This window comes from Phaenicophaeus curvirostris (assembly GCF_032191515.1).
Source record: "Phaenicophaeus curvirostris isolate KB17595 chromosome Z unlocalized genomic scaffold, BPBGC_Pcur_1.0 scaffold_52, whole genome shotgun sequence".
NCBI lineage: Eukaryota > Metazoa > Chordata > Aves > Cuculiformes > Cuculidae > Phaenicophaeus > Phaenicophaeus curvirostris.
In genome coordinates, this window is record NW_027206665.1 from 617948 (window position 1) to 633684 (window position 15737).

At 40.7% G+C, this 15737-nt stretch overlaps 1 protein-coding gene across 1 annotated transcript in view; it reads left to right on the top strand.

Moving 5' to 3' along the window:
• The window catches only part of LOC138733858 (transcription factor RFX3-like), a 217481-nt gene that overhangs the window by 133563 nt on the left and 68181 nt on the right, over window positions 1-15737 (top strand). Inside the window, exon 4 of the mRNA XM_069881364.1 lies at window positions 5763-6018. Coding sequence (XP_069737465.1) covers window positions 5763-6018 — 256 coding nt within the window. The remainder of the gene's footprint in view (window positions 1-5762; window positions 6019-15737) is intronic.

A 15737-nucleotide genomic window follows, 5' to 3' on the forward strand; every position in this document is an offset into this window, starting at 1 on the left:
TCAGCCAATTCCCTCAGGACCCTGGGACGCATCTCATTGGGTCCCGTAGACTTGTGTATTCTCAGGTTCCTCAGGTGGTCTCGAACCTGATCTTCGCCTATGATGGGAGGAACTTCTTTCCCCTAGTCCCTGCCTTGAGGTTCAGGGGCTTGAAGAGATGTGGAAAGAGAGATTGCCGGTGTCAGGGTGAAGTCCCCCGGGAGGATCAGAGCCTGCGAGCGTGATGTTTCCTGTAGTTGGAGTAAGAATGCTTCATCGACATCCTCCCCTTGATCGGGTGACCTGTAGTAAACACCAGCCACGAGGTTTCCTTTGTTGGCTTTTCCCTTATTTTTACCCATAAGCTCTCAACCTGTTCATCGCTGTTTTTCAAAGACAGATGTGTGCAGTCAGTCCATCTTACATAGAGGGCGGACACCCCCTCCCTTCCTTGCCTGTGCTTTCTGAACAGTTTATAGATATCGATTGCAGCCTTGCCTCATTTCAGTAACAGCAATTAGATCATAGCTTTCTAGCTGCAGTGGCTTCTAGCCCCTCCTGCTTGTTACCCATGCTGCATGCATTGCTATTGAGGCACTTTAGTGGGGGACTATCAACAGGACGATAGGGAATGGCCTCAAGCTCCCCCAGGGGAGGTTTAGGCTGGACATTAGGAAAGGGTCATTGGGCACTGGAACAGGCTGCCCAGGGAGTTGGTTGATTCACCTTCCCTGGAGGTGTTTAAGGCACGGGTGGACGAGGCGCTGAGGGACATCATTTAGTATTTGATAGGAATGGTTGGACTCGATGATCCGATGGGTCTTCTCCAACCTGGTGATTCTATGATTCTATGATTCTATGAAAAGAGGACTCAGGAAACTATTGGCCCATTAGTCTTGTTTCAGCCTCTGGGAAAGTAATGGAACAAGTCCTCCTGGAAACTATCACAAACCTAATGAAGCAGGTGACTGGGAAAAGCCAACAGAGATTTACTAAAGGCAAATCATGCCAGACTAACCTGATCACCTTCTACAACAAAGTAACACTTCCTGTCAAAGTGGGAATAGCGGTGGATGTTGTTTACCTGGACTTCAGCAAAGTATTCAACACTGTTTCCCACAGCGTTCTTCTGGACAAACTGGCAAGATACAGACTGGGTGGGTGGTCTGCGAGATGGGTAGGAAATTGGCTAACAGGCTGCCCTAAATCATAAATGATCTGAACAATAGGATTGACAACACTCTCAAAAAGTTTGATGATGACCCCAAACTGAGTGGTGAGGTGAACATGTCAGAATGGAGAGCCATCTTACAGAGAGACCTGGACAGACTTGAAGAGAGGGATAGCAAGGACAGTAACACAGAATCAATAGAATGGCTTGGGTTGGAAGGGACCCTTAAAAGTCATCTAGTCAAGCCCCCCTGCAGTGATCAGGGACATCTTCAACTAGATGAGGTTGCTCAGAGCCCCATCCAACCTGACCTTGAATACTTCCAGACCTGACCTGTTCTAGTATTTTACCATCTGCATTGTAAAAAATTTCTTCTTATACCTAGTCTTAATCTACCCTCTTTTAGTTTAAAACCATTACCTCTTGTTCTATCACTACAGTCCCTTTTTAAAAGTCTGTCATCATCTTTCTTAGAAGCCCCCTTAAATTACTGTAAGGCCTCAATAAGGTGTCCCCGAAGCCTTCCCTTAAACAGGCTGAACAGCCTCAACTCTCTCAATCTTTCCTCATAGGAGAGGTCTTGCATCCCTCTGATCATTTTTGTCCATGTCTTTCTTGTGCTGGGAACCCCAGAGCTGGATGCAGTACTCCAGGTGGGGTCTCACCAGAGCAGAGTAGAGGGTGAGAATCACCTCCCTTGCCCTGCTGACAATGCTTCTTCTGATGCAACCCAGGATATGGTTGGCCTTCTGGGCTGCAAGCATGCATTGCCGGCTCATGTCGTTTTTCATCCACCAGTATCCCCAAGTCCTTCTCCCCAGGGCTGCTCTCAATCCCTTCATCCCCCAGCCTGTATTGATACCAGTGGTTGCCCCAACCCATGTGTAGAACCTTGCCCTTAGCCTTGTTGTACTTCGTGAGGTTCCCATGGACCCACTTTTCAAGCCTGTCCAGGTCTCTCTGGATGACATCCCATCCCTCAGGCATGTTAACTGCAGCACTTGGCTTGGTGTAATCTGCAAATTTGTTGGGGGTGCACTCAATCCCACTGCCTGTGTCGTTGATGAAGATATTAAAAAATATTGGTCCCAGTACGGACACCACTTGTCACCAATCTCCATCTGGACATTGAGCCATTGACCACTACTCTCTGAATGTGATCATTCAACCAATTCCTCATCCACTGAACAGTCCACCCATCAAATCCATAGCTCTCCACTTTAGAGAGAACAATGTTGTGGGGTACTGTGTCAAAGGCCTTACAGACGTCCAGGTAGATCATATCCGTAGCTCTTCCCTTGTCCACTGATGCAGTCACTATATCACAGAAGGCCACTAGATTAGTCAGGGAAGACTTGCCCTTTGTGAAGCCATGTTGGCTGTCTCTAAACACCTCCCTGTCTTCCATATGCTTCAACATATCTTCCAGGAGGATCTGCTCCATGATCTTCCCAGGCACAGAGGTGAGGCTGACCGGCCAGTAGTTCCCAGGCTCTGCCTTTTTACCCTTTTTAAAAATGGATGCAATGTTTCCCTTCTTCCAGTCACCAAGGACTTCTCCTGACTGCTATGACTTGGCAACTGCATCAGCCAATTCCCTCAGGACCCTGGGATGTATCTTGTCACGTCCCATAGACTTATGTATGTCCAGGTTCCTCAGGTGGTATTGAACCTGATCTTCTCTTGTAGTGGAATAGATTTTGGTCCCCCAGTCCCTGCCTTGAGGTCCATCCACTCCAGAGGTGTGGGAAGTGAAACTGCCACTTTGAAATTTGAAAGGTGTGCAACTTGTGGCGACATAAACAAAGAGCCCAGTATAGACTAGGAACTCTGTGGCTGGGGAGTAGTGTCACTGAAAGGGACCTGAGGGTCCTGGTGGATAATAAGCTGAATATGAGTCAGCAGTGCACCACTGGATTTTTTTCAAGATGTGATTGGACAGGATGCTAGATAATCTTATCTATACTCCCTTTACCGGAAAAGGTTGGACTAGGTGATCTTTTGAGGTCCCTTCCAACCTAGACTGTTCTATGATTCTATAATTCTCTGCTTGCCGTTCTACTCATTCTGTGCTTGCCTTTCTACTCATTGGACTGGACCATCTTGCTTTCTGAGGAGGCTGTCCTCAAAGATCAGCTAGCTCTCCTGGGACCCTTTTCCCTACAGGACAGTTTCCCATGGGATCCTGCCAAACAAGACCCTGTACAGACCAGAATCTGCTCTTCTCAAGCCCAGGGTTGTAATTATACTGTTTTGATTTTCGAAAGTTATACCATTAAACAAATTAGCGAAGTTTTGATTAGTTAAGATTTTATGTGGAGAAAAATTTTTAAAGAGTTATTAAGTTCTAAGATTTCATCTTTCCTGCATATCACCCTCAGATAAAGGATAATTTGACATCTAATCTATTTTATGAAATGCGTCATGAAATCTGGAAACATGAATAAAAGTTAAAAATATTTTGGAAGAGTTAGGAATCTAAGTAGAATTGGCACTCCCTGTCAGTTGGACAGAGTAATTTCAGTTTTGTTAGTTGTTAGCCTATTGGAGAGGGGAGAAATGAACTGAAGAAATGAGGGCATTCTCTAGGATTTGCATCAATCTTTTGGGATTCTAAGATCCACCTCTTGGACTCTGCCTCTTCAAGTGAGATTTGTCTTGCAGACATCATTTGTACCATTTCCTCTGGTCAGGGCTATTTTTACTGTTAACAATGGTCTCATGCCTTTATTCTTTCCCTTATCTTACTAATATCTAGTTTTTTCTTTGCCCAAAGGGGGAAATTTCATTGTTCCATACCCCTGGCATACACTTGTTGAACTATTTCTCCTGTTTCCATCATCACGTACTCCTCAAGTACCCTCTATTAAATAGGACTGTTTATTAAATTGCCTAATTCTAAGAAAGGTAGAACATCTGGTCTAGTAGTAGATGTTTGACTTGCCATCCATTGGAGGCATTCAGCGATGCCCCATTGCGATAAAATCAGCCAGGTATATCCAAGGAGACTTATCCAAACCATCTTGCCTGCGCTCATGTTATTGCAATGTAAAAGATGGATTGATTCTAGCTCTAAAAAGAAAGTGCTACCATAAAGGTTCCGGAGCCTTTCTGCTCCCTCTCCTCCTTTTTTTAAAAATTTTTTTTGTTTTATTAGACTGCAGTCCCTCTAGATTAACTGTGAATTTCTCACAGTTACTCTTAAAACTTTTGAAATACCAAGACTAAAACAATTAAAATCAGCTTAAGTAACTGCAAAAATGTGAAAAACTTTGAGGATATTAAAATTAAGTTTTAGAGCTTTTAGCTGCCTCTGAAGAACAAGGGAGAATCTATGTTGGACATAGTTAATACCATAGAAGTTCTGACTTGATTGTTGTTATGGGTTCAAAATGTTGCTACCAGTTGATTTTAGGAATTATTATAGGATTTTATGATTAAATGTCAAAATTATCATCTGGGTAAATAAACTAATTATTATCATTTGACTAATTTATTATAAAATATGACATGATATAAAGCTTGTTTGTCTTGAAACGTTGGCTAAAATTTGTTAATTACTACAAAATCCAGATTTGTCATTTTAAAAAAGCTAATGAGAACTATTTACTTGTGTATTTTGAGCTATATCAATTTGAAAGTCCAAGTTATTACACAGGGCCAAATATCTACTATGTTCAATAGCTAATAAAAGTTTATAACCTGTTAAAGGGTAATGATCCAAGTCATTATGAACATGAGGTGAATAATAACATAAGGTTCAAAGTTAAAAGTTTAATGAAGCCCAAATGTTTAATGGTTTGAACGAACTGAGTTAAATTACTGCTTTTCATTTTTTTAATCCCTTCACAAATTGTAATTCTGTTTTAGTGTTATTACTTATTCATCATAACACTGTACATATTTTTGTACATATTTTTGTACATTTTTTAAGGCACGGGTGGACGAGGTGCTAAGGGGCATGGTTTAGTGTTTGATAGGAATGGTTGGACTCAATGATCCAGTGGGTCTCTTCCAACCTGGTTATTCTATGATTCTATGATTCTATATTGTCGTCCAATTTAAAATTTTACTCTGCTGAAGTAACTGCATGTCTTAAAATACAAATAGGCTCAGATTTTCAAGCTTCAAACCAGAGAGTTTCAACATTTATAGGACTCTTGTATATAGGACCATCTTGGCTGATTTCTTTTTATTTTTACAGTTCTGTAGCATACACAGTATACAAAATAAATGGAATCTAAATAAAAATCCAGCTTTGACTGTAGGATTTTAAAAGTTACAACAGTTTTATATATTACTATATCATGTATTAATACTTGAATGAGATCTTCCTCTCATCTCTTCAATTCTTGTCATAATTTTCTCTATCCCTCTTCAGATGGGTCTGAAAATATTGTGAAGTTTAGTGATTGCTTATTTTAACAGTGAGTCCAAGTTAATTACTCAGTACTTTGACATAATGAAATGTTATTTTGTGCAGTGGCAGTTTTTTTTGTCAATCCTTTTTACTCTGTTTATAGCAACTGTACACTCTTTTCTACAATGATATGTTTCCTTCACTTAAACAATCCAAATTAACTATTACTTTTTTTGTTTTCTTTTCCTGAAGTCGAACAACTTATCCTTACACAGAAACCCAGATGTATAGCCAAAACACTGGGGGAAATTACTTCGATACTCAAGGAAGTTCTGCACAGGCAACAACAGTGGTCTCCTCTCATAGTATGGTGGGCACTGGAGGGATTCAAATGGGTGTTGCAGGAGGACAGCTCATTAGCAGTTCAGGAGGGACCTATCTGATTGGCAATTCAATGGAAAATTCTGGTCATTCAGTGACTCATACAACGCGGGCTTCCCCAGCTACAGTAAGTACTTCAGAACTATGTTAAATCTTTGGGAATAGTTTCTTAGCCACTATGATGTTTCTGTGTGCTGACATGTTTCTGTAGCAAAAAGCATATTATGTTGGCAGAATCAGTAATACATGGCTTTGTATTGAAAATATTTACATTTAGTTTAACTTAGTGCATGTGAATAGTATTAAGTGAGTGCTGTCGTGGTCCTCAGCCGGCAACTAAGCACCATGCAGCCATTGGCTCGCTCCCACCCTGGTGGGATGGGGGAGAGAATTGGAGGGGCAAAAGTAAGAAAACTTGTGGATTGAGATAAAAACAGTTTGATGGTGATGATAATAATATTAATATTGTAAGGAATAGGAAACAAATAACAAGAGAGAAAAATAAAACCCAAGAAAGACAAATGATGCAAATGCAAACAACTGCTCACCACCAGCTGACCGATGCCCAGCCAGTCCCCAAGCAGTACCCTCCCTAACCCACCAACCTCCCCCTCTAGTTTTATTGCTGAGCATGATGTCATATGGCATGGAATATCCCTTTCGTCAGTTGAGGTCAGCTGTCCCAACTGTGTCCCCTACTGACTTCCTGCACACCCCTAGCCTACTCACTGGCAAGGTGGTACGAGGAGCTGAGAAGACCTTGACTCTGTGTCAGCACTGCTCAGCAGTAACTAAAACATCCCTGTGTTATCAACACCATTTCCAGCACAAATCCAAAACATAGTACCATACGGGCTACTATGAAGAAAATTAACTCTATCCCAGCCAAACCCAGCACAGTGCACTGGGGGTGCTCACATGCATAAGAATGTGGATGAGACTGAAAATTTGTAGCACTGGGGCTTGAAATAGCTTCTTTAGACACTTCATCTTTCTTTCTGGAAAAGAAAAAAATGTTATTAAGACTATTTATATCTAATATAAAATTTGAAATAAATAGCTCATCATAGAGATGTTTGACTTCATTTATGGTTTGGCTCCATATTATTTTTGGATTTGTAGCTTATTTCAAGATATTAGTTACTTGTTCAGAATACTGAGAATATATTATCTTAGTTCATTGTTATTACTTATTTATGGTAGTTCTCAATTCCTTTTCAAGATCAGCTCATTGTGGAAATGTCTTAAGGAATGAAAAAATGCCTTCTGTTACAGCCATGATAGTTAATACTAGAAAAACCTAACCATGAGAACAAATACATTCCTTTCCCTGATGGGTTTCCAGGGATGTAAATGTATTTATGCTTATTCTAGCTTTGCTGATAGCCTTAATGATCACTTAGCAAACCTTTGATGATGTTCTGACCTGGGTTTAGAGAATTGGAAATAATATGCAAGAGAACTTGTGACACTTGCAGTAACAAGACTTGAAAATTGTCATGATAGCGAGATATAGGACACCTAAATGGTATTTATTTTTTAACAAGTTTTGTTAGCAGGATTTTTTTTTCTTAAAAAAGCTACTAAAATTAAAGAATTTTCTTTTTGGAAGCCAGTGTGATGAGTAAAAACTCATCAGAAAAATAACAGATAGCAAAAGCAACAGTTCATCTTATTTCTTGATTTTGTATAATCAGGTAAAAAAAAAGTTTTTTTAGGACATGATTACAAAGCACAAGCAGAATGAGAGTGGCTTCATCTAAGCAAAAGCAATGAATCTTCTGAAGTGACGTAAATTTGATAAGAACTGTTTCTTTAAAATATTTAAATGATCAAAAGATTCATGTGTCATTTTAGTTATTATGAATTGCTTTATATTTGAATAAAAAAGTCCTGTTAGACATAATAAATTTTCTTCTCCATTGAATCAGAACATCATCTACAGATGACAACCTTTTGTTGTCAAGCAAAATATCAAGTGATCGGTTTAGTATTACAAATATGTAATAGAATTCAGTAAGTGGAAACAATTCATTTAGTGTAGGATCAAAGAGTAGATTACATGCAGTCAGCAAACACAAGCAAATTTCAAGCCATTCAGGAAGAGTAGTAGACTTGGAAATTAGCTATCCTAGAATCATTTGAATGGTATCAAAACTCCATATCAAGTTTTGCAAATGAAAAGATGATAAATTCTTTTCGGCCAAAATTAGAAGCCAGATTTTAATTTTCCAAAATTAAAACTTTTTATGTTTACAAGGCATTGTATCTTAATACATAGTCTGAAATTTAACAGAGTAATTACTAACTTGTACCTTATACTAACACATAAGTCAAGTCCATTCTGTGCTCATTCTAAAAATCATGCCTTACACAAACAAAATTTAAGGTATCTATCTTTCACTAACTGCACTTGCTTCATGTGTAAAAGAAACCTATTAATTAGAATGTTTTGAATTATTTTTACTTTACTATACCGAGTTTTTAAGGAACACAAATAAAAATTAAATTACAATTCTAAAATTGTATTTCTACTGTTAGTTTTCCTCCCATTTTTAGGTATTATATATAGTGTATAATAACATATATGAGGCTTTAGAATACATTAAAGTGCATTTCTTGTTGATAAGTTATTTGTGGGAGTGGGAGTCGGACCCCGAGTAACGATGAAATCTCAATGTGAGTATAGTCGTTCTCCTTTATTCATAAACACAACACTCCTTATATACTTTTCTAGCAGAGCACGCGCTAATAAACAACTTACAATTGGTCCTACTATACTGTCCACGCGCCTTAAAAGTTACAAGATTGGTTCAAGAGGGTTGAGCACGCGAAGGGGGCTGGTACAATACTCCGGACGTTTCAGGGACTTTCCGGCGCTGAGTTCCGGGCTTTTGTTATGCCCTTCTTCCGGTCAACATACCGAGGTCAGCTTAAAGGGGAACGCCAGGTTTAATCCTGAATGTTGAACCCTGGATTGTTCATGGCTATCAAAACATGTCCTCGGTCGTCGAGCCATCCTTCCACAGTTATTAAGCAGGAAAGCACAAAATTACTTTCATTATTTTTATTTCATAGAATCATAGAATGGTTTGAGTCAGAATAGATGTTGAAACATCATCTAGTCCAACACTTCTGCCATGTGCAGGGACATCTCTTGCTAGATCAGGTTGCTCAAGGCCCCATCAGACCTGACCTTGAATGCTTCCAATGATGGGATATCCCTGATTTCTCTGGGCAATCTCTTCCAGTGTCTCACCACCCTCAGCATAAAAAATTTCTTCCTAATGTCCAATCTAAATCTACTCTATTTCACTTTAAAAATGTTGCCCCTTGTACTGTCACAACAGGCCCTGGTAAAAAGTCTCTCTCCATCTTTCATAGAAGCCCCCTTTATATATTGAAAGGCTACAATAAGGTCTTCCCAGAGCCTTCTCCAAGCTGAACAACTCCAACTCTCTCAGCCTTTCCTCATAAGAGACATGATCCAGCCCTTTGATCATTCTTGTGGCCCTCCTCTGGACCCACTAACAGGCCAATGCCTTTCTTATACTGGCAACTCCAAAGCCAGGAGCAGTACAGAGTGGGGTCTCACCAGAGCAGAGTAGAGGGGCAGAATCACATCCCTTGACCTGCTGGCCACACTTCCTTTGATGCAGCCCAGGATATTGTTGGCTTTCTGGACTGCAAGCACACATTGCTGGCTCATGTCCAGTTTTTCATCCATCAGTATCACCAAGTCCTTCTCTACATGGCTGCTTTCAATCCCTTCATCCCCCAGGCTTTATTGATACCAGGGATTGCCCATGTGCAGGACCCAGCACTTGGCCTTGTTGATGTTCATGAAGTTCCCATGGGCCCACTCCTCAAGCCTGTCCAGGTCCCTCTGGATGACATCCCATCCCTCAGGCATGTTAACTGCATCACTCGGCTTGGTGTCATCTGCAAATTTGCTGGGGATGCACTCAATCTCACTGCCTGTGTCATTGATGAAGATATTAAACAATATTGTTCCCAATACGGACCTCTGATGGACACCACTCATTATGGGTTTCCACTTGGACATTGAGCTGTTGACCAACTCTTAGGCCTTACAGAAGACCCAGTAGATAACATCTATAGCTCTTCCCTTGTCCACCAATGCAATCATTCCATCTTAGAAGGCCACTAGATTAGTCAGGGAAGACTTGCCCTTAGTGAAGCCATGTTGGCTGTCTAATCATCTCCCTGTCATCCATATAACTCAACATATTCTCCAGGAGACTCTATCTGTTCCACGATCTTACCAGGCACAGAGGTGAGGCTGACAGGTTGGTACTTCCCAGGGTCCTCCTTTTTACCATTTTTAAAAATGGGTGCAATGTTTCCCTTTTTCCAGTCACCAGGGACTTCACCTCACTGCCATGACTTCTCCAATATCATGGAGAGTGTCTTGTCAACTACATCAGCCAATTCCCTCAGGACCCTGGGACGCATCTCATCAGGTGCCATAGACTTGTGCATTCTCAGATTCCTCATGTGGTCTTGAACCTGATCTTCTCCTATGATGGGAGAGACTTCTTTCCCCTAGTCTTTGACTTGAGGTTCAAGGTCTTGAGAGATTTGGGAAGAGACATTTTCATTGAAAACTGAGGCAAAGAAAATGTTGAGTACCTAAGCCTTTTCCATGTTGGTTGTCACCATTTGTCCTGACCTATTTATTGAGGCAGAGGGGGGGATACATTTACTTTAATCTTTCTTTTCTGGCCATCGTACCTGAAGAAGCCCTTATTTTTCTTAACACCCTTTTGCCAAATTGAGTTCCAGCTATGCCTTGGCTTTCCTGATTCCATCTGTACACCTCTGAGAAGTGTCCCTATATTCTTCCCAGGATATATGTCCCTGGTTCCACTGCCTGTGCATTTCCTTCTTGCACTTTAGTTTGACCAGGAGGTCTTTACTCAGCCATGTTGGTTTCCTGTCTTCCTTGCCTGATTTCTTACATCTGGTCATTGAGACCTCCTGTGCCTGTGCACTAAGAAAAATGTCCTTAAAGAGCTACCAGCTCTGTTCATCTCCTTTATTCCTTAGGTCAGCTTCCCAGGGGGTCCTATCCACTAATTCCTAATGAAGTTTGCTCTCTTAGAATTCAGACTCTAGACTCTAATTTTCTCCTGGCCTATATCCCTCAAGATTGTGAATTCCACCAGGGCATGATGACTGCAGCTCTGGCTGCCACCAGTCCTGAGATCTCTAATCATTTCTTGACTTTGCTAATTAAGGCTGTTAATATATAGGGCTCAACATGTACAAGCAAGAGTCCATTGAAATCAAAACAGTTCAACTTAAGCTGTGATGTCATATATATACACTCAGTTGTAAATTTACTAGAATATAAATAAACCAGGAAAACTAGAGCAACACAGAAGTTCAATTTTAATTTGCTTTGTACCCAATATATCTAGAGCTCATTTCACTTGTAATCCTTACCCTACCTGCACCATCATAATATTTTTCGTACTTTATATAAAAAATTTAGGAGGTCACAACAATATGTAGCCAGGCCTACTTTCTAATACTATACTAAGCAAATGTATCAGATCTTTTGAATTAAAGTACTGAGCCCTGGGGAACTCCACTTGTAACTGGCCTCCAGCTGGAGTTAACTCCATTTACCACCCCTCTCTGGGCCTGGCCATCCAACCAGTTTTCCACCCAGGAGAGGGTGCGCCTGTCCAGGCCAGAGGCTGACAGTTTCCTAAGCAGAATGCTGTGAGAAACTGTGTCAAAGGCTTTACTGAAGTCCAAGACATCCACAGCCTTTCCCTCGTCCTGTAGGCAAGTCACATTGTCATAGAAGGCGATCAGGTTGGTTTGGCAAGACCTGCCTTTTGTGAACCCGTGTTGACTGGGCCTGATCACCCGGTTCTCTTGCATGTGCTTCATGATAGCACTCAAGATCACCTCTTCCATGACTTTCCCTGGCACTGAGGTCAGACTGACAGGCCTGTAGTTTCCTGGATCCTCCCTGCGACCCTTCTTGTAGATGGGCACCACATCAGCCAGCCTCCAGTGAAGTGGAACTTCCCCAGTCAACCAGGATCGCTGGAAGATAATGGAAAGGGGTTTGGCAAGCACGTCCACCAGCTCCCTCAATACTCTTGGGTGGATCCCATCTGGACCCATAGACTTGTGGGTGTCTAGCTGGGCAAGCAAGTCTCTAACCACCTCCTCTTGGATCCTGGGAGCCTCATTCTACTCCTCTAACTCCTGGGTTTGTATACAGAGGGAACAACTGTCTTTACAATTAAAGACTAAGGCAAGAAGGCATTAGGTACCTCAGCCTTGTCCTCATCCCCTGTCACTATTGTTCCTTCTGCATCCAATAGGGACTATATATTCTCCCTATTATTAATAGAAAGATTTTTTGGTTATCTTTCACAGACTTGGCCAATCTGATTTCTAGTTGGGCCTTAGCCCTCCTGATTTTTCTCTCTGCACAATCTCACTTCCTCCCTGCAGTCCACCCAAGATGCCTGTCCCTTCTTCCAAATTCATAGACATTCCTCTTCTTTTTGATGTCTCTCAAGATCTCCCTACTCAACCAAGATGGTTTTTCCCCCGCTGGATCCTTTTCCAGAACATGGGGACGGCTTGCACCTTATCTGCTAGGATTTCCTTTTTGAGGAGCTCCCAGTCCTCGTGGCCTCCCTTGCCCTTAAGGACTGTCTCCCATGGGACTTTGCCAACCAGCCTTCTGAACAGTCCAAAGTCTGCCCTCTGGAAGTTTAATGTGACTGTTCTGCTAATCCTCCTCTTCACCTCACCTAGAACTGAAAAGCCTATCATATCATGATCGCTTTGTCCCAGGCATCCTCCAACCGTCACATGCCCCACAAGGCCTTCTCTGTTCACGAACAGCAGATCCAGGAGGGCGCCTTCCCTTGTCTGTTCGCTCACCAGTTGTGCGAGGAAGTTGTCTTCCACGCACTCCAGGAACCTCCTACACTGCTTCCTTTCTGCTGTATTGTACTTCTAGCAGATATCCGGAAGATTGAAGTCTCCCACGAGGACAAGAGGTAGTGATCTGGAGACTACTCCCACTTGTTTACAGAAGAGCTCGTCACCTGCTTCTTCTTGGCTGGGTGGTCTATAACAGACTCCCATCACAATATCTGCCTTCTTTTGGGCTCCTCTGATTTTAACCCACAGGCACTCAATCCCATTATCACCATAATCGAGCTCGAGGGTATCAAAGTGCTCTCTTACATAGAGGGCTACCCCACCTCCTCTGCTGTCCTGTCTGAAGAGTTTATACCTCGCCATAGCTGCACTTCAATTATACGAGTCATCCCACCACGGTTCCGTGATGGCAACGACATTGTAGTCTCCTTGCCCTACAACAGCTTCCAGCTCCTCCTGCTTATTGCCCATGCTGTGTGCATTGGTGTAAATGCACTTCAGCTGGGCTGGCAAACCTTCAGCCCTCATAAAGGGAATAGTGTTCATTCCTAATTGACTGGTCCTTGGAATATTCTCACTCCTCTCTCCCAGCCGCTGTTGTGTGGCATTTTTTGCCCCTTTTAAAATATATATTCACATAGATGCTACCAGTGTTGTGGATTGACTCAGCTTTGGTCAGCAGCGGGCCCATTTTGGGGCTGTCTAGAACTGGCTCTATCTGATATGAGGGCAGTTTCTGCACTCCTGATGTCTACTAGAACCTTGCCACTTAAACCCCATACACTCTGATGCAATTGATTTAATCATTTTCAGTAGAGAAATATAACAGAAATCAAGTTAAAATGTTGTTGGAATTAAAATACATTTGAGTGTATTGTTCTTATTGTTAAAAATTGGCCGAAGGAACACAATGACTTTTTGTTTCTGAAGTATTTAAAATCTGATATTTGAGATGCCTCTAAATCCCTGAAGCTAATTTCTTTCTGTTGCTTTTCTTTTTTTTCTGTAAAAATGTGTAAAGTAGGTCAAACATGACTAGCCACTAACTGCTATCATAACAGTCCAATTCAAAGTGACATGGTGTTAGCACATTTCTAGAAGAGTGGATTACTGTGTGTCTGGCAGTTGAACTCTTGACAACTCTGCCTTGTCATATTTTTTTTATTATTTTTAAAAAATAATTATCTGAGCTTTCTGTTTTGTTTCTCAGTCCTAATTTTCTGATGAGACTAACTTTTGTGGAAGTGTATGGCTTTTGCTATGTGTTTTTGAAGGAGTTCAATGGAGTATGCTTGTTCTAGAAATACTAAGTAAAGCCTGAGAAGGTTTTGGGGAGTTTTTTGAGTCTGTACCATATCTGGCAGATCAGCAACAGGGCAACTCAGTGATTTAGAATCTCAAGAGTATGAGAAATGTGAGGTATACAAACTACTGCTTGATTTATAAAAAGAGGTTGAATCCAAGAGAAAGAGTGGAACTGATAATTTGACCAGCCATTTGAAACACCCAGCAAGGAAGATAAAAATGGAGAGTAATCTTGTATAAATTCCAGTTACCAAACATTTTGAATTTTTACCAAGTCAAGGATGTTACGTGTGCTTCTGCTCCATATGTTGGCCCCACGTGTTGTTTTCTGATCATAAGAAAGATTTTCATTCATCAGTCGATATGCATATTCTAAGTACATGCAGTCAGATAACTGTGATGTATTTATTTTATAATGAAATGTAGTGGATGCTCATAACATCTGAAATATTCTCACATTGACATCAGAAAACAAACAAAATTATTAGGGCCCCCATTCCTATCTTATTAGGAACAGAAAAGAAGCCCTCAGACTAATTAAATATTCCAGCTCGGAAACATGTGAATTTTGCTGGGAAACATGTGAAGTTTGGAGGCTATTATTTTCTTGAACTTGTCTGTCTCCTCCTTAATTATTATAAATATATTAGTTACAATATTTTGTTTTGGAAGGTAAACAGAAATAAAGCATTATGAAAAGTGATACAGTAGCAGAGACCATAACTATGTCTAACTCTGTGGATCCCCATAAATGTCAATATTTTCATTAGATGACTGGTGTTCTTACTGAAGTGTCCAGCATTGTTCTGGTAATTAATTATTTTATCTCTGTTCTCCTTTGGATATGAACTACCTCCTGTTGTTTGTACATCTAGTCCAACGCAAACACTTCTAAAGCTTTTCTGAGTTCTTTTAAAAATTGGCATATATAAAATATCAGACATATTTTGCATTTTTTATGATCTTTTTGTGTATATGTACAAAATTTTTTTTTCTCCCCCAAATTTTAAAACAATTGCTTTTTTTTCTTCTGTCTTTCAATTGCTTTTTCTTTCTCTTGAGCAAAATTCTATAAAAGCTCTACTACAGTTGCTTAGTCTGTGAGGACCTTCAAGAGAATTTTTCATGTTCTTCTGTGTGTCAAAGTTGGACCTGTGAGTTATGGTCACTGATGGTTCATTTTAAAGTCTCTGCTTCTAGGCAAGTTCGTCTGCTCAATTCAACCCTCTGGTATGAGTACCTCTTCAGAGGACAGGAGCATTTGAATGAATACACTGTTTTGAAATATAAGTGGAAAGCACTCTGGAGTTCATATACATTTATCATATACCACTTTATTATTATAGTGATGTATACAGACCTTGTTTTGGGATTGCCAATGAGAAAGTAACAATTCTTACAAGGAAAAATTGTAACAGCAAACACAGTTATCACTAGTACCCAAGGATTAATTATCTGTGCTGAATTTAATTTTTCTAATATACATTTGATGAATTAGTAATTTCTTCACAATGATGAAGAATTTCTTCACTTGATGAAAACTTCTTTAGTATTGCACTTGGTTTAAAGCCTACAGTGGCAACATTTTTTAAGCAGATA